Genomic DNA, 23179 nt, shown 5'->3' with positions numbered 1-23179 from the left:
CTGGATATTTTCTTGAAGACCAGTGAGCCAATTCAGCTGGGGAATACATGGAGCTGCTCTTCTTCCTGGGGGATTTCCTGGATCTGTTTTCTTGATATCACTTCTCGGTTGTGAGTCCTTTTCTGTACACGTCCCCTTCTCCAGATTAACTTTCAGGCAGGTGAAATCCCCAGACAGATAATTTTGTGGTGAAATAACTGGATAGTGGAGGGTTCTAGAGGTCCCACTGAGAGCAGTGCACATTTAAAAACTATCACTCATGGAAAAGTGAGACAGAATTAAGAAAAATCACTCTAGGAAAAGAAGACCAAATTAGCCCAAATACACAGAAACACTCTATCCAAGTATATCACAAGAGACAGTTTCACATCTGAAAGGGCTTTTCAATCCCCATCTGAAGGACTAGTATAAAAATGTTACAGGTTATTCAATTTGGCCTTTCAAATAGTATAAATTGGTAAGTCAGCCCCGATATTAATCACTAAATAAATCTTTTGTCAACCTGAGTTCTCTTTGTTAGATTTTTCAGCCTGCACTGCCACATTTGTGACCATTTTTCTCATGTCATGGGGACTGAAGTGGAAAATAAAACACTTTTTTGATGAAAACTGATACTGAAAGAGAACCAAAAAAATTCTCACTACCTGTGGTGCTTTGTAACCCCCAACACTACGAGACACATGGTGGGAGCTCACAACTGTTAAACCTCTGCAGGGCTGTGCCTCCATCACAGTCCAAGCCCTCACCATTGGATTACTTCTCCCAGAAATGCTCCTCTGCAAGATCCCACACTGCTCCCCTTGAAAGATCACCAGGTTGTGTTATACATATCGTGATACACAATAACAAATAAAATGCTATTTGCTTCATCCCCAGAAGGCAGCTTTTTAACAAGAGAATAATGCATTATTTACAAGATTTCTTAGCAACACATTCAAACACACAGAAAAAAGGACCCTTTAAGCACAGTGAGTCTTGGTATGAATCATTTCTCTCCAGCTGTTTAATTACTCTGAGATTATGAGTGCTTATGATGGTCTGCACTTTTATTAATGAAATATCCATTATTTTTCTTTTATGTGGAGCCAGGGCACACTGGGAGACCTGCAGCTGAGCCCTTTATGCCTACAATATGACTTAAGCAAAATATGCCCTCAGACACTTAGATGGTGATGGATTTAACTGCTAGTGATCCTGGTCTAATCATAAAGTGACTTTGAAATACTATACATTTGAAAAAAAAAGTGTAAGGTCTTCAGGAAACAGGCTTTGGGCATATTCAGGTGGTAGGGAGGAATGTGTCTTGCTGAGAACAGCACTTTGAAGTTGCTCCCATCTGGATAATGAATGATTAAAGAACAAATGAGTTAAGCCAAGTTAAATGCTCAGATGTGCCCTGAGCACCTTTCATCCGTGGAGCACCCAGAGTATTTCAAAAGGGAGGAAGGACTTCTGTGCAAAGGAGCGTTAGATACAGATCTGCCTGCCCCCAGCTGCTGACAGTGCTCAGAAAAACCCATGTGAGCACAACCAGTGTGTGATCCAACAAACTCAGTTCCACGTGGATGATACGCATTGGATTTGTAGCCCTGGGTTAAGAGATGCATCGTTTGTGGTTGAAAAAGGCACCTGAAGACTCATCTCAGACTCGTGGATGATATATGGGAAACACCACATGATGTGATACAAAAGCATTTGCCCAGAGGAAGAAAGCCTTTGTATTTTCCCTCAACACCAGGACTTATTTTCCGGGTGGTGCTGCAGAGAAGGGATCAGATACATTCTCTGGTCCCTAAATTTAAATGCTGTGCTAATTCATATCTCCCTTTCAGGGCTGTGGTAATTGTTGTTGCATCCTTTCCCTGCACCCAGCTCTGTTTGCATGATGGCAGTGCTGAGAGCTTTTGAGCTTCTCCATCCACCTGACACAGGTAGGACTGATCCATACTTCATGCCCCTCAGGGAGGGCAGGGAAGGGATTTCCATTTGGGAAACTCCTCCCTGAGTTTACACAGCCCTTGATGGAGCAATCGATGCAGCACCCTGAATAGATTATAGATAATTAACGTCAGCAGAGAAAGGTCCTCAGACACCTGGGTTTTCCTTTTTAAAATCAAGGGAATGGCAGTAAATAAATAAACCAACATATGGAGGAATTGAGGACAGAAAAGGCAAATGATGCCTGCTGGTCCCCTGGAGCTAAGGGATTCCCCAATCACCTGCAGAAACACCATCTGAAAAGCACAGACAGGAACTGAAAGGAACTATATTTAGCTCAAGAGAAATTAGATGCAAACTACTGGCATTCCAATTTGAAAAGCATGTCCTGAGAAAGGATACCAAAGGCTAAATCCTCTTTTTTCAATTTGACAACCCAAATTTCCATGTGAGACTGATGTCCAGTAAAACACCACTTAGATCACCAGAGGAGCTACAAAAGACAGGGATGCTCTGACATGGTTTTTAGCTCTGGATGTTACTGTGTCCCTGTGAGCAGCTGGGGATGCATAAGGAGGAGGCAGAATGCTTGTTTGCAGGACTTTTATGGCTAATTGACATTACTGCCCAGGGCCCCAGTCAGTCTCTGGTAGCACCGGACGGCTGAGCCATGGAAAACTGTCTAACTGCCTCCTGCGTGGTACCCAAATGGAGCCGTATTTCTGACAGACTCCAGCAAAGAATTCATGGGCATAAATGTATCTAAACGTGTTAAATCTGAGCACAGACACATGTAACAAATCTTTCTTCATATGATTGTCTTACAAATTGCATATTTCCTTTAATTTCCACATTCATTTTGAGACAAGCTAAATCCCCAAGGGACCATCAAAGCATCTCATTTAAGAAACAACACATACAAAGGAAAGCTTTCCTTTCAACCAGAAAGCTCAGCTGCAGAAGCTCACAAAGGGCTTTTTTGTTCTGTTTTGTTTTTTGTTATTCTCTGTGTTTAGCTCATCCATCCAGGGAAGTAACAGGATGTGAAGACAAATTGCAGGAGAAGGAGAATGTTGCTAATGATTTCCCTTTCAACTGCTTGCTCGGCTTTACCTTTGCCAGGAAGGATTACCTGTTGCTGACAAAAGATGTCATCTTCACTCAGATTAATTGCACTCAAATTAATTACTGGCATGGACCAAAGCTGGCTATGTGTAACATTATTCCAGCACGTCAAATCTAAAAAGTTTTAAGCAGAACTTGCTGCAATAGGACAGCACATGGTTCGTCCAGTTAGATTTAGAATTTCTGACCCTCTTAGGGACATCTAAATAATCCTTTTAATGTGATCTGAACCATGATGCTTGGGTTTTCAAGCCTCTTCTTTCTCATTACCTCTTCTCCCTTTATGTCTGCTTTTCCTACTCTCCAACATAACTCATCCCAGCACGTTTCCTCGAGCTTTATTGGGTGACTTGTGGCAGGCCATTTCCCAGCTAAGAGCCCTGCAGGAGCAGTGTTCTGTGCTGCTGAAATTGCATGCCCCTAAAATATGCCACTTTCATGATTATATTTCCCCACAGCTCATGGTGAGTGCCTCACACCCCATAAAACACTGTAACACCACTGACTCCACCCAAGGCCCAGCAGCAGGAGGATTGAAGCCAGCTCCAACAGTCCTGTTGAAGATTTTGCTGATGCAACGGGGACAGCAAACCTCTCCATCCACCAAAGCCTCCAAGAAAATCCATGGATGCTGTGCTGGTGCAGCCAGCAGGTGACACAGACTTATGGATGATGTGCTGGTGCCACTCCAAAAGGGAGAGGACCACAATTCTGCTTCCAAGGCTTCATGACACTGGGGTTGGGATTATTGGGTTAGCTTCACCACCTGTAAATTTTCACTGGGTTCAGCACCTGCCTCATGCAAGAATATGAGAAGTGGAGATAAGAAACTGGAAGAACCTTAAACATGTCACTCTGCCCACACCCAAACTCAGCACTCAGCAATGTTGCAGGTGTTCATTTGCCACCAGCCCAAGTCAAAGTGCTGAAGGAATAACTCCCCAGCAATCTCTGCTTGGAGACCAGAGGAGCAGAGCCAAGGTTTCCTCAGCTCTAGCTGCAATCTGCTTTGAGAGGCAAAGCACCCCTGAGCCCAGCCAAAGCTCTTTACAGGCTAAACCAGGAGTCCTGAGGTTTAAAAAATGCTCATTGATGGGTGTGTAAAGGGTTTTCTCTCACTAGAACTGAGCTTGATGCACAAAACCCAGAGTCTGGGATCACCGTAAGCAGAACAATTTTGTGTGGAGGGAGTTTACAAATCTCAGTGATTTCTCATACAGCCACAGGGCAAGACACAATGATTACACCAAACAGCCTGGCATTTTTCAATTTTCCATTTTCCATTTCCATCCATGGGCCTGAAGGAGGACAGCAGGATCTGCTTCACAAGCCCCATGATCCCGCGTGAGCCTCTTCTTTTGAGTTGCCACCACAAATCCAAAGAAATACAAAACCCCACAATTCCCCATCAATATGTGATCAACTGTGCCCAGCACAATTCAGCTGCTTCGTGATAATCACATAGCTCCATTACCAAAGGTTCTGTCAATATGCTGGCAAGCAGCGAGAAAGTTAAATTAGTTCAGCTCATACATATTTAAATACCATGACCTGCATTATCAAGCTCAGGCTTCAAATATTTGTAATGGCACAATTAGCCCCAGGCATGTTATCTCACTAGTATCAGCAACTGTATGTATTTATCTACAAATCACACAGAGGGGAATTAAGTGTTGCTGTCAGTGTTGTCAGGGAAACAAACTTCTTCTAAATTTTTAATTTTTTAATTTAAAATGTTGTATTCTAAGCAGGGATGGTCATTAAAATTGTATGAGGATAAAGGGAAAACAAAATCTGGTGTACCTACCTATGGTGGAATTGATGTGCACTGTAATTACAGCAGGTTACAGAGGGAATAAATGTATCTTTCATGCAAGAAAGCTAGTTATGAATGTTTCTGCACATTACTTATGATTACTGTTGCTTAAGAAGAAAAAATAAGTTCTTGTGCATGTGTAAATTCTTGTCAAAAATTGCAGGTTAGGATACACAATTTACCTTGTGTACTGCAATTTTTATGGAAATAGTAAGATCATCACCATAAAAATGGTTGCTCAGTGGAGACAGCCTTACAATTATATGAATGGTAATTTGTGAAGTAAGATGCAATAACCGATATCCTAATTTAGTACTTTCACAAATTGGTGGAACAGTGAATGTACCCTCTTTGTGCAAATATCTTCTAAAGCCCCCAGAGATGGACTGTCATATCTGTTGGGAAAATTGCTGCAACGTCTTGTCAAGGCATTTCTGTACAAGCAAAAACAGGCAAGAGTAAGAGGAAAACGAGGTATTTTGAATAATATAAGGTGAGACAGCCAGTCTCCAGCCTTACAGACCCCAGAATAATTTGTAATCCATGTTTCACTGGGCAAGAGACAATGCATATAAATCTCTCTTGAGCCCGCTCCTCCAAAAACCTGGATGCCCAAAGATTTACCATCCTCTACACATCTAAGCTCACTGCCACACTCTCTCCACTTTCCATCTCCCTGTGCTAAATCACATCCAGAGTTTGCTTTTCAAACTAATGTGTGATCTGTGTAGCCAGAAAATGATGTTATGTTCCCAGTCCATACGGGAGCAGTGCAGGAAGCGTGACAGATCACAGTACAGAGCTGTCCCTGAACTAAAAACCTAACAACATCAGTTCCTGGACATTTTTGTGATGGAGTTAGTAAATCAAAATAATCTACAGCATTAGCTGCAGATTTAACTCCTTGGCATGTCAACAAGTTCCCGGCTTCAGTGACTTCCACTGGATGGAAGTCCACTTGACATTTTGCACCAAGCGGTTAATTTGAAAAGGGAGTTCAGTTTCACTTACAAGCTTAGTTTTAATAATAAGGGAATGAGAACTTTAGGTTACCTGGAGACCAGGATAAAATTATCCTTGAAGGTGTATTTCCGTGTGAAGGTGAAAATAGGGGTTTCACATCATAAAGCTGGAGGAAGAGAGAGGAAATACAAAAAAAATGGGTACTTCAGCTTCCTTTTTTTTTTTTTTTAGGATTTACAAATCAAGTACATCACTTGATTTGTATATCCTAATTACTTTTTCATTATTATTATTATTATTAATATCCCTTCCATTTCTGCCCTACTTCAATCCACAATTTTTACTTTTTTCCTCAAATCTCTCCACCACGGCACAAGGGGTGGAAAATGAACGAGCTCCTGTGTGGTATTTACTTATCTCTCCAGTTAAACCACAACTGCACCTTCCTGGAGAGAGATACTGTTGGAGGTTAGGATTTTTCCTTTTTTTTTTTTTTTCTCCCAGAATTTTCTCCCATTTGTTGCCTGAGAGATGGAAATGATACTTAAGAGAGACAAAAGATGTGGCCAAGACGGGGGTAAGGGAAGGGCAGAGATACCACGAGATTTTGGCAGCGGGGTGAGGGGTTGGGGTCAGCTCCTCTCTCGCTCTTGGGACTGGAGGTGAGACAGTGCTGCTGGTGATGTGGGGACAATTCGCTGGCACTGCGGAGTTCTGTCCTTCACTGCCTCTCCTACCGTGAATGAGGCTTTGCTATTAAGAGCAGCCATTGAACTGGGACCTTTGGAACACAGCCTCGTTGGGAAGGACCCTCACCATCTACTCGGCTCCCTCAGGGAAAAACTCCCTTCCCCCTTCCAGAGGGAGCATCTCCTGGCTGTTTGCAGGAGCCTGGCTGCTTCTGCTGAGGGTGGCTGCTGCTGCTTTGGGTTTTTTGCTACACTTTAACCCGACACCCCATGCCCGTCCAGCTCCTGATACCGCTCTGGAGTCTTTGCTACGCTTCCTTTGCCACCCTGGGGTATGCTCACATCTGGCGTTCCAGCCCGCTGCTCCGAAGTCCCTGCTACAGTCTATCTTGCCCATCAGGATTGGCACAGCGCCTGGCTGGCCCCCATGCCCACCCAGAGTTTACAAAAGCAGCACCTTTTCCATCTCTCCCGCTGGCCCACCCACCATGACCGAGTGAGGGGACGCGGCACACGGCGCCCCCTGCAGGCGCGGGGGAATCCTCGCACCCGCCCCGCCCGGCCGGGAGCCACCAGCGCCCCCTGCCGGCTGTGAGCGGAACTGCACCGCAGGGGAAAGCGCCACAGCCCAGAGAGAGAAGGCCGGGACTGGGGCTGTGTTCTGTTTGTTTGTTTGCCTCGTTATCCATACACATCCTAGTAAAGAACTGTTACTCCGTTTCCCATATCTTTGCCTGAAAGCCCCATAATTTCAGTTACAATAACTTGGAGGGAAGGAGATCACATTTTCCGTTCCAAGGGAGCTTCCCACCTTCCCTGGCAGACACCTGGTCCTTTAAACCAGGGCAGATACTGACCAAGAAATTTCTAGCAGAGAGCTCTGTGCAGCCTTAATGACCAGAGCACAAGCCTTCGTGCCTGGATAATAAAACACTTAACCCAAGAAAGTCCTGTTGTTGCTCATTTTCCAAGAGTATCATCAAGGCAGTCTCATTTAGCAGCCTCATCAAAGGTAATCCAACAGTCTTCATAATGGTATAGTGAAAATTATTAGGTGCCTTTTGTCCTGCAGCACGCAGGAAGCCAGATGAGTGCTAATAAACAGGCCAAAATTTGCCCTGTGAAATCTCACCATGCTTTTAATGGTCAGATTACTCAATATGACTTTTAAATTCCACCCTTGATTTACTTCACACAGAATGAAATACATGTTGCCCATATACCCAGCAGAGTCCCAGTCCCCTAAAACTCTGTTCCACCACTACAAAAGAACAGTAGTGAAATCCCCTTGCATATGAAATGAGCTGTGTGGAGAGATGCTCTTATTTGCTGATAGACTTGCCAAATTCGAGCAATTCTGGTTCCATTCAGCACATGTTAAGCAAATGTTAAATTACCACAGATTAAGAAGTTTGTGATATCTTTGTTTTTTGAACAAGTACTTCGTTTTGTTTTCCTTGTTTAGTCTGGGTTTTTTTTTTTTAATTTTCTTTCAACTTTTTTTGCATACTTCCATTCTCTGATGCCTTTCCTAACAACACCTAGTACCACTCACACAATAGATACAGCTAGAGTCTGGTATGTAATTAAGATGTTTAGAGGTAACTTCATCTGGGCACATAAACCTGAGCACCTGCTTATGAAAGCAGGTGCCAGAATCAATACGCTCAGGCAGCTTGGAAGCTTGTCCAAGGTTCTGATTTCACAGACTGCTGAGCAACCTTTCTGCATTGGAGTCCAGAGGGTGTCCGCTGTACCTTCTGGAAGCACTTGCTTCCCAGAACTGGCATTTTCTTTGATCCACACTGTATTAATGAGCATTCCCAAGCTCAGAACAGGACAGATCTGAACACAGGGCAGATTGAGATATGTATTTAATTGTTCACACTCTCTTATGCTAATCTTTCAGAGGGCTCCACTGCCTCTGCATTGTCCAGCACTCTTCTCCTGTTGCTCAGCTACCAAAATAATGAGAATTGGAGGTGGTTGTGGATGAAAATGTGCCATGGCTTGTTTTTTCAGCAGTAGAGCTTTGACTTCCATCCTGTTGAACTCAGTGAGAAAAACAGGTGATTCGATACACATGTCATTAGTTTCCACAGAACAATTCTTGAAGCTCTCATTGTCAGTAGATTCATTTTGCACCTATTATCAGCATGCTACTCTGCACCATGGAAAGGAGTAATTTGCAACCCATACATCTCCAAGGTATTCACATTTGGGAAAAAAACCAACCATGATGCAGAATCCTGAAAACACACTGATTTTCTAGGCAGAACAACAACAACAGCATTAACAATTTTCACCTACTCATTTTTGAGATTCTGATTTCTGTTGTAATTCCCAGTATCAAAAATCAAATACACCGATTTTTGCAGAACACAAATGTGGTTTCAGTTGATGATGTCCAATTCATGCCTTTAAGGAAACAGAAAAACAGATTATGTCCCAAGGTAACATTAAAACAGGTTAACATGGAGAAAACACACTGTTGGGCAAGGATGGTGACAAAAGCAGAGCCCCAGAAAGACCTAAACAAGGCAGTAACATTAAGCAAAGGCTATCTCCCCCAAAAACCTTGTCTGAAGGTTTGTCAGACATTGATTATAATGGGAAAAAAAATACAGGAATGATCATGAAAAAGTGCAGTAATACCCCAAAAAGCAAGACCTTTGAAGGCTCAGATCTAAAAAGATCTGAACTGCATGTTGCACTTTGCAACAGGAGATCAGAACAAGTTATCAGAAGATGATAACTACTATTTGTCATATAATAAAGGATCTGCTTTCTCTTCAACTCTTCCCAGCACATTCTTATAAACCATCTGTAAAACAAGACTACAGACAGGAAGTAATTGAAAACTTAAAAGAATGAGAACAAGCCATCCAGACAAAAATGTCACGAGAAGACAGAAGAAGCTAGCAAAAGAAACTGAGAAGGACTTTGAAAGAGTGTGTAAACTTTTTTCTTAGACCTATTTTTTTTTTTTCTCAGACCAGTTTCAAAACAACCACCAAAATTCTGTGTGAGTGCAAAAGCTGTGCTACATGCTCCAGTGTCAGCACAACTTTGGAGAAAACTGTCAGTGTTTATAAAGAAAATGAAGGTATAAAGAAGAAAAAAGATACAGGGTTTCCCATGCTGCCACTTGCATTTTTGCTTCTAAGGCTTTTTACACACTGCAGACATGAGGCTACGGCTTCTGGTCCAAAATCTTGCCTCCATTTTGTCAAACACTGATGTTCATCCTTAACATGCCTTCCCCATACATTCATTTTAAAACTCAATCTCGCTTACCTGTTTCCCTCAAAATTCATTTTCAGGTCACAGTTCACTTTCCCTACCTGTTTCTTTCTCAAGTTGCACCAGGGGGAGGTCTAGATTAGATATCAAGAAAGATTTCTTTGCTGAAAGGGTAGTCTGGCATTGGGACAGGCTGCCCAGGGAAATGGTGGAATCACCAGCCCTTGAAATGTTCAAATAATGTGTGGATGTAGCACTTGGGGACATGGTTTATTGGTGACACAGTAGCGCTGGGTTAATGGTTGGACTTGATGATCTTAGAGGCCTTTTCCAACCCTAACTGGTTACATTCTATGGTATTTTTGGTCCTAATCAACTTTGTTTTCGTTGTATTATGAATAAAAAGGTACATCTACAACAGCATTTTGGTCTGCCACCAATAATAACAAAACACTCTCTTAAAATAATAAAACAACAATTTCAAAAAAGTGACAGGACCCAGTATATTAGAAGTTCACTTCACAGCTTTGCCAAGAAAATATATCCAGACCTTAAGCCTTTAACTGGTTCAGGGCCTGTACAACTGCACAGATCTTAATTGCTCATGAAGTCTGTCCAGCAAAGGAATATATTCTATTTCCCATTATGAGGTTGGAAGCCAGAAAGTTTTTTCTCTTTAGCCTATCAAACGTATTTTTTTCCAGAGTCTAATGAAACACAGAGAAAATAAACCCAGGGGTGGACATAAGAAACTTGCTAACTTAAAAATAATCTATTTCTTTTCCAATTTTGGGGCTTTGGTGAGCTGGGAGCATATAAAGTTTCAAGCTTTATCACAGTCTAATACAAACCTATTTTTTATTCCCACCTACAGGAGTGAGTAGATTGCCAGGAGCCCTTTATCAACAGGGCTTTGAGGGCTGTTCAACTTCTTGCCTATGAGCAGCAACACATTCAGGGGAAAAGCACTTCCAGTTAAAGGAGAGCAGGGGCAAAACCAACAAGAAGGCTTTCCTCAAAACTTTTTTGCATTTTGATCATGTTATGCAGGGAAAAAAAAAAAAAAAAAAAAAAAAAAAAAAAAAAAAAAAAAAAAAAAAGCGCACCATCTCCAGTGTGCTTTTTAGGCCTTTTTTTGTGCAATCCTATTGATGAAAAACTGCTGTAGGCTCAGCAAGGATACGAGCCAAGTGGTTTGGTGACTTTAATGGAGGCATGAATTCAGCTGCATGGGTAAGTGTGATAGCCCCATTATAGTAAAGTGCATAAACACACACTTTGCCTGGAATATATACACGATACATAAGTTAGGTTTTACTTAAGGACATTTCTCAATTACTGAGGCACTTTTTTTAAAAAAAAACACCACCGATACCAGGCTTGAAAATAACTTTCACAATGCTGCTGAAAGTGTCAATATGTTGAAAATAAAATTAATGGGTAATTTTAGAGCCTGAGGATATCTACGGAGAAAGGCAATTGGAACATCTTTAAAATGGCTAGCAATTTCGACATGCATTTCAGCTTCTATTGAAAACTTCTCATGAAGGCTGGGTTTAAAGACTGTAGGTTATAAACATTGTAATTTTTACTGATGTAATTATTCAAAGACGCCTCCTAGCTTAGCCTGCGCTTGCCATCATTGATTAAACTCTGGATACCAGTGAAAGATGGGTAAGAAGGTGGGAAAATCTGGTAGCCTGGGGTTGTGGTCCTAATCTCATGCTTACATTCACAAGTCTGTAGCTTTCAGCTTGATGACATTGTAAATAGAGTGATTAATAGACCTTTGTTATTTGCAATGTACACATTCAACAGTGCAGGTCAGATAAACTAGACAACATAAATTAACTACCTTATAGGCAGGTTTACATTACTGGAGCATCTGGTCCTCCCTGAATCAATTTGTACTGTAGGCAGGAATCCAGTGCAAGTCTTCTTTTAAATTAAAGTGTAAAAAAAAAAATAATATTCCAAATTTTCACTTGACTTAACTCTTTATCAAGTTGAGTTTTCCTAAACAGGTTCTCCCAATCTGAAGTAACCCAAAATACCTCTAGGGGTCCTGACTGCTTTTGCCTTTTCATGACCAGCATTTACCATGTGGTGCAATGGTGATCTGCTCAGCACAGTGGTAGCTTTTCAGGAAAGACAACTGCAGGAAATGGGTTTATCTGTGCAGCAAATAAAGCAGTTTACCATTTTTTGGCCTGCTAGATCCTTTCATAGAAGTAGCACATAGGAAATAATGCTCTACAGTTATGCATAATCATTTTTCTAAAGACTCCAAGGCATTAATTCTTTATCATACCCCACTATCCCTGCATGCCCTTGTCCCTCTCCAGCCTTCCTGCAGGCTCCCTGTAGGTATGGGAAGGGGCTCTAGAAGGTCTTCCCAAGCCACCAAACTTGTCAGGTGTGATTTGTCAGGAGTGAAGGCATATTGGCAGTCACCAATTACCACATTATTTACCATGAGCCTTAGCAGAGTTTCCAGAAGGACCTGCTCTATAACCTTGCCAGGCACCAAGGTAAGACTGACTGGCCTGTGGTTCCCTGGGTCTTCCTCATGCCCCTTTTTAAAAATGAGGGTTGTGTCTCCCCTTCTCCAATCAGTGGGAACTTCACCAGAGAGCCATCACTTCTTGAATATGATGGATAGTGACTCAGACACTTCCTTGGCGAGTTCCCTCAGAACCATGGATGTATCATATTAAATGTAAAACACTGCTGTTCCTATAATTTAGGTCATGAAATAAAAATGCTACCAGTGTTCCTACTTTAGGTTTTAATAATAATTTTCAATGACATGAAATAGTTTCATTACCACAACCTACCAGTGGTCAGTGATGTCAACTCAGAAAAAATGCTTCACACACTGAACAAATCGCACACAAAACTTACCTTTCATTATGCATTTTAATAACTGGAAGTCATTCAATTCTGATTTTTATACAACCAATTATACATTAACATATACACATACTCAAGTCCAGACACAGTGTATACATATTTTTGAATCTGCAGCAATATAAAATGAGTTCTACCTGTATATACATGTGCAAGTCTGAATAAGTCCTGAGTCATTTTAAAGTACTATTATTTAAATCCTGTAAATTTTAACTGATGCAAATAAACCTCAGGTTTTACAACTATTGTGAAGAAGCTATTTAAAAACCAATATATAGCACTTTGCATCAGCTTTGTGCATAGCTAGGAGCCCTGTACAGTGCAGAGTTTCCGATTACAGTCTGAATGATTACAAAATCTGAAAAGATGCTGACCATGTTATTCGGTAACTATTGCTTCCTTTGCTTCTTTATTAATGGTGAGTGATTTGTTCTGCCTCCAAACAACCAAACGTGGACTCTGGCAGGGTTTAAATTATATTCTTTCTGCTGCATATATTTTGTAAGCATTCAAGTTATCCAGGCCCTTTAATTCTTCTGAGAAAAACTATACAATTATACAGTCAAACAGTTAAACAGTGTATCTGGAAGGGAAACAAATGAAACAACAGTGGAGTAGGATCATTACCCTAAACATGACACTGCTATAAAGAAACAAAGGATGGGATTCTTTAAGGAACAGCTTGGACAGAAACCAAAAGGCTGCTCAGAAACCCTCTGTCAGCATGACACACTGCCATGGTAAACATGAGATGCTCTCCAATGGCCAGAACAAACTATCCGAGCAAATGAGAAGGAAGCACTGCTGCCAAGAAGGGGATCCAAACTCATCACAAGAGTCAGAATCTTTGTACAGTATTAACAGACCAAATAAATGTCTGTATACCCCATGCCAGGAGAATGCAGGCACCAACTTGAGAGCTGGTAAAGGATACAGGTTAGTGTGGCGGGGTAGCCATCTCTAATTGGAGCTGTTTGGATGCAACTTTCCAGGTATGGAGGAGATACAATATTTTTTTTTTTTTCTTTCCCTCATTCCTCTCACAAAAAAGTGAAGGCACCACTCCAACCATACTCCTCCAGGGCATAAGGATCCTGGCCCAAAACTTAGCTGGTGCCATGGCTGCTGTAGTCAAACACGCCTTTCCTGAAGAAGGGTGAGAATTCACAGACGGTGTACTTTGACAACGTTAGCCCCACTTTATCGATGTTCAGCGGAGATGATGGAGATTTCAGCATTGCAGAGAAAAAGCTCCTGAGGTATTTCTGTGGAATGAAATGTAAAATGTCATAAGGTTTTACTTGATCAAATTGATTACAACCCCTTTGAAAAATTAAATAACGGCAAAAGAACCCCGAAAAGATTTCCATGGGCTGTGAACAGTCCTTTCAATAACCATAAGCATTTAAATCCATCTATAAAACAGTCTACTGAAACGTCTGTATTAAGCTCAGGAAAAGCAGAAAAGAAGTATTTTCCACTTCCTTCCTATGCTCAGCTTGGCAACTCTTCTTTTTCTGTGGTTGTGTGATGCTTCCTGGTTTATTCTGCAGTCAGGTAATGCTTTCTGTTAATTGTGACAATGCTAATACTATTGTCCAGCATTACCAAACACAGCAGGTGCAAACCTCAAGTCCATTCTGCAGGATATTCACTACATATGGACACAAAAGGACTTTAAAAATCTTTCCCTCATGAAGCTTCCACAATCCTTGCATTGATTTGGGTTTGTTTTGATGAAGGCTATCTGCAGAAAGATTTGCGTGAATTCCATATTATGTCAGAACCTACCAGTATCTTTTCACTGAGTTGCCCTCAAATTTTCCTTTTCTTTTTTTTTATTTTTTCTTAAGTCTTACTAATGAGAAGAAGCATGTGGGAGACACTTCCTTCCCTTCCCATAGGTTAATATTCACCAACCACTGTGCAACTTGCAGCCACATTTGTACCCAGAGAAACTGGGGGATGTACATTAACGCAGTTAGTTTTCACAAACCTGACAATGCTTCCGTCACATTGGGGCTCATTTAGCGTGACTTAATTACTTAAAAATATAACTTTTGAATAAAACACTCTAGGTAAAAGGTTTGATCAGAGAGATACTACAAATGCATCCAGTGTCTCCCAAACACCTGAAGGGAAATTTCATCTGGAGCACAGGGATAAACTCCCTATGTGTACCAAAACCAGAAAGAGATAACATTCAAATAATTCACTAGTCTTGGATTCTGTGGGAAATATATTTGCAAGACAGAGAAGTACATTCTCCTCTGAAGAAGACAACATTTAGTTATTTGAATGCGGCAGCTTTGGGGTTATGGAAATGGTTTGTTCAGGAAACTGTCCTAATTGTTCACTCATTTCTCAAGAATTTCTCCAAACTATAACAACCTGCTATCTATTTAAGAAACCAGCTGTTTCGGTATTACAGAAAGAAGGAAAACAAACAAAAAAAAGCAAACAAAAAAAGCAGCTGAGACACAAACTATTCTCTTGGCAAAAATGGTGAAATTTTCTATTTCCTTCAGATCTGCCACAGGTGTTTTAATGTTCACAAAAAAAATTCATTACAAAAATGCTTGCAAGATGAACTGCAATAGACCAAGAGGTAATTTAAAGTGAGAAACAGAAAAACGTTTTTCATAATTAGTTCTCAAAGGAGGGTTCTTTACAAAAAGTCCCAAACCAGTAATTCCTGAAGGATGAATATGGAAGAAAATCAAATGTAAAACATAGCATTCTGTTAGCGTTTTAGCACTGTGCTGAAAAGTTACTGCAATAATTCTAGTTTATGACTACCAAAAGCTCAAAGGTACCAAAATATCTCACTGGGCACATCACAAGACTTACTGCATTCACCTTGGTATGCATGGCCAGATAATTGACTGTCATGCCTTTTCTGTAAAGCCATTACTCATTGTTTTGGCATGCTGGCTCTAATGGCAAAGTAAAAAAATCCCTCTGCTCTAAGCATACACTTCTGTGACACACTACGAACAGCAGGTACACTTCTTTTCCACATCCGTCCTCCAGAGTTGATGAGTGAATATCACAGGTTCTTTGAACACAAAATAGATCCTTGGGAAAATGGAAACAAGCAGACCCTACCAGATAACGACGGAATTAATTTTGTATGAAGGTTTCCTGCCATATGGCTTGACATTATGTGCTCTTCAACAACCACCTCTGAACAAATTAGCTCTCTTATAAAACCCAGATCTGCCTTTAACCCTGTCTGCAATGCTGATATGTTAACATAGCCCAGAGCTGCTGTGCCCTTGACACAAAGAAGCTGTTGCTTCACTGAAATACAGGCTGCTCTGCCCAAAGACATTGGCTGGGAGTATTCCCCTGTAGTGAGGAAACAGTGACTGATGGCAGAAGTGCTCACATCACAAGCACTGATCAAAGAGCTGTGGCAGGCCACTACAGGGGAAGGCTGTTCTGTCCTGTTGGCTGCAATGGACAGCAAAGTGGAAGAAAGTGACAGGGGAAATAGGAGAGTGATCCTTGCAACATATGGAAGGATGCTTCCCAAATTCAGATGTGACAAAGAGGGGACGAGGGTCACAGCAAGCTGGGAGAGGGCCAGGAACATATCAACACCAAGTGTCAGGAATGACCAAATGCTCCTTAGAGATCCAGAATTCTTAGGATTCAGCATGGACTTTGCTGCAGCCCAGGAGGCCGCTGCAAGCAGCTGGAGTAGGAACAAGGCTGGATAAAAAGATCTTCTCTGCCAGCACTCAGTGGACAGGAGGAGAGCCGTTTTCAAATCTTTTGTATTAAAATCCCTTTCCAGCAGCAGACACAATTTTTGTCTATTTACAGAACTCTTTTGATGTGTCCTTGGGAAAAAAATTCTTAGCAGAGACTGGCAAGCTCAGGATACCTTCATAGGTCCAAATTTTATACAAATTAATGATGTGATTTCCTACTGACAGCAACACTGTCCCTGGCATGCAAAGCACTGTGCAATAGTTACTAGGTTTGCACAATTACCTGGGGGAAAAAAACCAAAAAACTATTTAACTGCCAAAATATTCCAGCACGCTTGGTTTTATTACTCATTTTTGTTTGTTAGACTCTGGCCATTTGTTCTGGATTATTTAGTCTGGCAATCAGTGTTCCTCCAAATGCATTTTGGAGTTTCATTTCACTAACAGCATTTGACCTGCTACGCTGCTGGTTTGCTGGAAAAAAACCTAATGATACATTTCGGTGTGAGGGCACAAGACCCTGGCACTGTAACAGAGATGTAAAATGGGCAACTTACACATCAATCATGTTGGTTGTTCTGGCTAAACACTCAGGAACATCAGTTTAGAGAATAGAAATACTCTGCATGTACAAAACAAGGATAGGAAGCCAGGTTAAAAAGCTAATCCAAAATAAGAAAAGCAGTGGTGTTTGCCCTCTGTGAAGGCAATACAACCTTCAAGCCCTCTAACTAAGAACTTATTACAGCTGAACCTGCAAGTTTTAACTCTGCAAATGAAACTGAACTGGAGAAAGTGGTATGAGGCCCAAAGGCTTTTCTTTCTTTACCTAGTTGGAGTACTTCTCCCTCCCTTTTAATTATGTGAATAGCAAAATGGAAACCATTTAAAAAGCTTATTAAAAATCATTTTAATAAGGTTCACCTTTTTAGCAGTAGGCCAGTGTTCATCTTGTGCTCAATTCAACAGCACAACAAAGTCATTCTAACCATTTTTGCACTACTTTGTGATGTGGGGACTTCATAATTTTATACATTTTAATGTAAAGCCATATCTTAATTTAAAGTTATTAAAGTTACTACAATCCAAAAGCTTTCTAAAATGTGAAAGTCGTCTTATCATCCTTTCAGTTGTGGCATATTAAAGAGGAATTCAGTTCAGTGACATTGTTCTCCTAATCCATTACTAACAGTGATAGCCTCACAGATCAATAGTAGAGCTTAGCAAGAATTGTATTTTTTCATTAAAATTTGGTGTGTTTAAAAACTCATCAACTCTGGTACTTTCAGAAAGTGAAAACACTTCGAGCTTTTGCTTTCATACTGCTATTTCTAGCAATTTCCTAAAAAAAAAGTCAGTGCTTAAAATACTTTAGAAGTTACATTTTGAAATTGGCATTAGAAATACCGCCTGCTAATACACGTCAGAGCTGAAAGCACCGGAAAGTTTAATAAGACAAACCTTACAAGGCTTTGGGGACATTTTTAGACAATAGCTTCTTCTCTGTGAAACAATACCACCTTTTCAAGAACTACATGTCAATCTGACAGGCAAAATCTCTACCACAAGGTCATAGAAGGTCACTGGTGACAGAGGCAGGAGTAATTAACTTATTGCTCATCTAACTTCTAACATAGGCTTCCCTCTCCCTTTAATATAGTTCCTCCTAGCACCAATCACATAATTATTTTGTTGACTAGTGTTAAGTGCTGCAGGCTTTAAATCAGATCTTGATTTGAATTATCCATAGAGCAAAGCATACACAAGTATCACAGCTCTTCCGATTACCAAAAAAAAACCCCAAAGCCAGACAGATTGAAGCATTTTCCCTGACTCTAAAAAATCACATTATGTTGTAATTAGGTATTTGCAAAGTCAGCTCTTCCCAAGAAAGATTCTACCCCATAGCAAGCAGAAAGGTACATGATTTGCTTCCAATCTGTGATCACAAAACCAAGGATCTGTTCAAAAGATAAGGCTTGCAAAGGGAGCTACTGCAGTGCAGAAATGGGAGGGCATGTCCTCCTGCATTTGTCTACTAAAAAGAACTTGTTGTGCATATGCAAAGGAAAATCAACATTTGGAGGTCCATCTCCAAATTAACCAACTTTTTCTATTTTGGACATTTCCACTGATGTGTTTAAAAGAAGAAAATTACTACCAAGGTGGTTTTGCAAAATACCAAAAAATGCAGAAATGCCTGCTATTGGATCTAACTACATCCTACTGCCAAAAATAAAACTGTGCTGAAATGGCACCGACAAGTGGTGGTGTCCCACAGAGACTTCAGGGTAGCAAAAGGCCCTGTCTAGGGACACGCTTTATACAGAACATGGTAAGAAAATACACAAGTTAACCAAGAAAAATAGGATTCAAAGTTTTCATTGGACCTGCTTCTTCCTTGTGGTGGAGGGGTGGTTTTGTTTTGTTTTGGGTTGGTTTGGTTTTTCTTGGTGAGGTTTTTTTGTTTGGTTGGTTGGTTGGTTTTTTGTTGGGTTTTTTTTGTTTTTTTTTTTTTTTTTACTGGGAAAGAAGAATTAAGACACTATACAGGGAGATAAATTAGGATTGGAATGCAAAAGATGAAAACTCTTTGGAAAAGGGCTGCAAGCTAAGCCAGCTCTGCTTCATCCAGGACATGCACCACATCTCAATCACCACCCAAGAGTGGATTATCTGGATCAGGTATGGAAGACAAGGACAGCCATTAGCCACAACATAGAAAATTCGTTTACAAACTGAGTTCCAAGGTAGCAGGTTTTCTTATGCGAAATATCCCGACATTACATGTCAAGGCATATCCAAGCTGTCCAAACGTGTTTTGGAGGCAGTGATCCCAGCAGGCTCCTCCTACAGACTGCAAGTAGGTCATAAGTCAGTTCACCACAGTTAAGCATCCCCCTTATGTCTTCCACTGAAACCATCTCCCCACTGGGCCTACCTAAGGCACAAGGAATTTTTCTCCCATTTGTTGCCTGAAAGACAGGAATGACAATACTTAAGAGAGACAGAACATGTGGCCACAATGGGGAGGACGGGGAAAGCGTGCAGTTGGCTGCAGTCTCTTAGCTGGGGGGCTTTGTCTTGGGAAGTGCAGAGATACATTGAGACTTGACTAGAAGCCTTGACATACATTGCAAGATATTATAAAGCAGAAAGTGTGAAGGAGAGATACCTTTGCCCAGAAGGTATCCAGCTGCAGCAAGGCCTTTGGAAGACCACGGAGCAAGGAACCCAATGCTTGTGAGAACTGGCTGTGATAGAGATCCTTCTCTCAGATGGCAACCAAACCTCTGAGAGTCCAGAACTGGTGAAATGTACAACACTGACATGGTTCAAACTCTCACAACTAGGGACACAAGCCTATGCCTTAGCACCACTGCAGTGGATTGAGGAAGATAAGACAACGGGTGTAACGACAAGGAGGTTTCGAGTGTATGAAGACCTTGCACACCGCCCGACAGAAGCCCAAACGTCATCTGTGGAAACAGACCTGACAGAGCATATGTGGAAATTGGAATACAGGATTGCAAAGATTCATCAGAAACTCGGCAAGGAGCTTAGGGAGAACCCTTTTTGGGTTCTCTTTTCATTTATTTTTCCTCAGCTCAAAGAGTTAGGAGTTTTGAGCTGCCTTGGGGTGAATTACACGGGCACTGTCCCTACAACGCTCCTTTGGGCATGTTTAGAGGTACCTAAATGACTCTGGAACTAAGCAGATAAGAATCAAGCTTCTTTAAGCAGCTAAATTGCACTAAAAAATACTGTGATTTACATTTTTAGCCTCTCGGGGAAGTCTCTCTATGTTTTTCACGCACAGCATGATGCAGATTCCTTGAATCAGTGTTAGTTTCCTCCAGAGTTGTACAGGTGAAGCAGATTTTACCGCTACATCTCCAGAAGCACTTGAGTGACACTAAAATTTAATTTTACCCAAGGTGGTACTGAAATTTACTCAAATTCATATAGCTTTTTGAATTTTCTTAATGTGCAAGCATTCTAAGAGATGCTAGTTATGATTCAAGGTGAAACTGCTCTCTCAGGTTTTCAAAACCCACAATATTCATTATAGCTATTTGGAGCATTTTTCTGTGCAAGTCTAATGGCAGGAGCACATTATGCTGAATTACTATTATGCCACATCAATTGAATTAACTTCTGAAGTCAGTCTACATCCCAAATTATAATCTTATTCTGCCTAAAAAATGTTTAAAATCCACAGGACTTATTATTTCTTACAATGTCTGCATGCTAAAAGCTTACATTTATTGGCTTTAGGCAGCTCCAATGAAAACTGAATTGTAGGCTGGCAAGGAAGCAAAAAAAAAGGCAGCAAGGGCTTTGATTTACAGGTGGTCTATCAGTGTGAGTCTTCTTTGGGAAGTGAATGGCCATACTGAAAAGGATTAAAACAGACCTGACAAGTGAAGGAAGCCAAACTTTTCTCCAGAGCACGAGTCAAAACAAGTCCTGCCAAAATTTATTTAGAAAGAACAACAGGATTGAATTTAGCACACATCCCTGGGCCAGTAGTGACAGTGTGTAATCTGCTGGAGTGGACTTGGCAAACACCTACCAAACAACTTGACATTCATCACCCTCTGCTTCCTCTGGTGAAATCCCATACTGGAGGATGACTGATACACTTGTTTTGGAAAGGGGTAGCACCGAATTCAACCCAGTGTCCTTGGCTGAGCACACCTTTCATTCATCTGCCTACATCTCTATGTGCAGAGCCATCAATGGAGATTGTGATGAAGGTACACAACTTCAAAACTTGATTTGTGGGAGTATGTTGGGAAATTTATTCCATCCTGACAGCAAAACACATCAGGATGTGGAGCTAAACTGGAGCTCAAACTATAGGCTGTCCCGATTTCTAAACTTACTAAATCATGATAAACATACCTCCTTATTTTCTGATACTCTGAAATAGCTAAAAAGGAAAGGGAAAAATAAAAAGGCCTTCAAACTGAAAATCCTATTTAATTATTTGGTTGTAATGGAGATAAACATTTGATGACAAAAGATCATTTTTGAGGTAGGGACATGAAGATATACATATACATACACATAAAGAAAGAAATACCAAAATTCTTCTAAAGAGATACATATATTATGCCAAGTTACCTCTAGTAAACTCTGCAGAGCAAGGTTTCAGATCTGATTTTGAATCAGGCCCAGAGTTTGAGCCAAATGAGACCACACTTACCACTCCTTTTGCATCCAGTAGCCTGCTGAACCAGAGCTTAAAATTAACTCATCCAGAAAATAACCTCAGGCTATTGTTCTTTCTAAATGACCATCTTTATCACATGTTTCTATTACAAGAATAATGTCTTGCACTGTTGTGGGATAGTTGAAAGTCACCAGTGTTAATCAAAGTAACTTTTTATCGGTATGCCTTCAAGGGCTGACATGTGCAAAGTTCTGCTTCTTTGTATCTAGTGACTGCAACCAATCAGTAAAATTAACTTTACTTATTCATTTCTTGAAGCCAACAGGGTTTCACACAAGAAGCAGAACCACCCAAAAACTGATTAAATGCTTTGCTGCCGAGAACTGCTGCAACTCCTTATTGAGAGTTGATGCTTCAAAACCAGAAATGCCACGTGCCTTGGGCTGCCCTAATGATGTGGTGAAGGATGGGAGTCTGACACGGGAACTTGCTCTGAGATGGCTAACTGCAAAGTCTTACTGTCTGCCAGCAAGACTTCAGTGCTGCTGCTGAAAAGCAGTTATTTTTGTTCTTCAGTGGTTACTAGAGGTTATGAAAGGCACCTGGTGCAGACTGACTATACCTAAGTTAGAAAATGATCTATGACATGGATTTCATATAACTGATATTCACAATATGGCCCAGCCACACATACTCTTCTCTTGGTGGGTGCATCTATGCTCTTTCCTTCCCTGATCCCACTGCATCCCTATTCCTCTAGTGGGAAATTAAAGCCATCACTTCAAGATACTGCATTCTGTAGCTCAGACTCTGGGTATGGAACAATCCTCTCTAGGATTATCAAACACCAACACTGGCAGCAGTTTGCTTTTGCACCAGCAGTGCTACTGGTGTGCATTTAAACTTCTGAAAAAAGAGAAGAGTTTCCTTTTATTTTCCAGCAAGCATCAAATGTATTCTGAATGCGTTCTGAAGTTCATCTTACCTAGATTCTGCTAAGAACAATATTTACCACCACACTGTCAGAGGCAAACACATTCTTCAAGAGCAAGGCTGGTGAGCAGCTGCATAAAGCTCCTTTTAGACAGCTTTGGTATTAGGGGTGTTGTAAGCTGATGCCTGTGTCTCAAAATTTCCTTTTAGTAATAACTTCGAACAAACATGTACACAGTAGCTTTGAAACATGTATACAGTAGCTTTGTGACTAGTGTCAGGGGAAAAAAATCGAACAGAAGTGGTAACTCTAACCCCACTTCATAGGATTTTTGCAATATAAACATCAATTCCCCTATAACTACCATAGATTCTCTCAGTTAAATATATTTAGGAATGGGGCAGTGAAACAAAGACTTGTGGGGAGTACTAATGAAGTTCATACTGAATATTCAGGTGATGAATAATCTAAAATCTGAGCAAAATGTTTTTATCCTCATGAATTCAAGGAAAACCTCAAGGTCTGAGGCAGATTCAAACATTCTGTTTGCTCAAATTTGTTGACAAACATTTTGGGTTTTTTTCCTTCTCACACCTTTCTATTGCTGGCTTCCACCACAGTGTTAATTCAAAAATTAGTAAGAAAAATAAGAAGAATCAATCT

The 23179-nt window shown here is 40.8% G+C and overlaps 1 protein-coding gene across 3 annotated transcripts in view; it reads right to left on the bottom strand.

Annotated features, from left to right (window-relative positions):
* Nucleotides 1-13722: 13722 nt before the first annotated feature.
* The window catches only part of KIF16B (kinesin family member 16B), a 127189-nt gene continuing 117732 nt past the window's right edge, over nt 13723-23179 (bottom strand). For all 3 annotated transcript variants that reach the window (XM_066177785.1, XM_066177786.1, XM_066177787.1), the window contains one exon: nt 13723-13949. In XM_066177785.1, coding sequence (XP_066033882.1) covers nt 13791-13949 — 159 coding nt within the window. In that variant the 3' untranslated portion in view covers nt 13723-13790. The remainder of the gene's footprint in view (nt 13950-23179) is intronic.

The sequence above is a fragment of the Chamaea fasciata genome, unplaced genomic scaffold, assembly GCF_029207755.1.
Source record: "Chamaea fasciata isolate MVZ Bird 193981 ecotype frontalis unplaced genomic scaffold, bChaFas1.0.hap1 SCAF_3, whole genome shotgun sequence".
Lineage (NCBI taxonomy): Eukaryota > Metazoa > Chordata > Aves > Passeriformes > Sylviidae > Chamaea > Chamaea fasciata.
The sequence above is the reverse complement of the archived record's forward strand: the minus strand, read 5'-3'. Positions and strand labels throughout refer to the sequence as shown.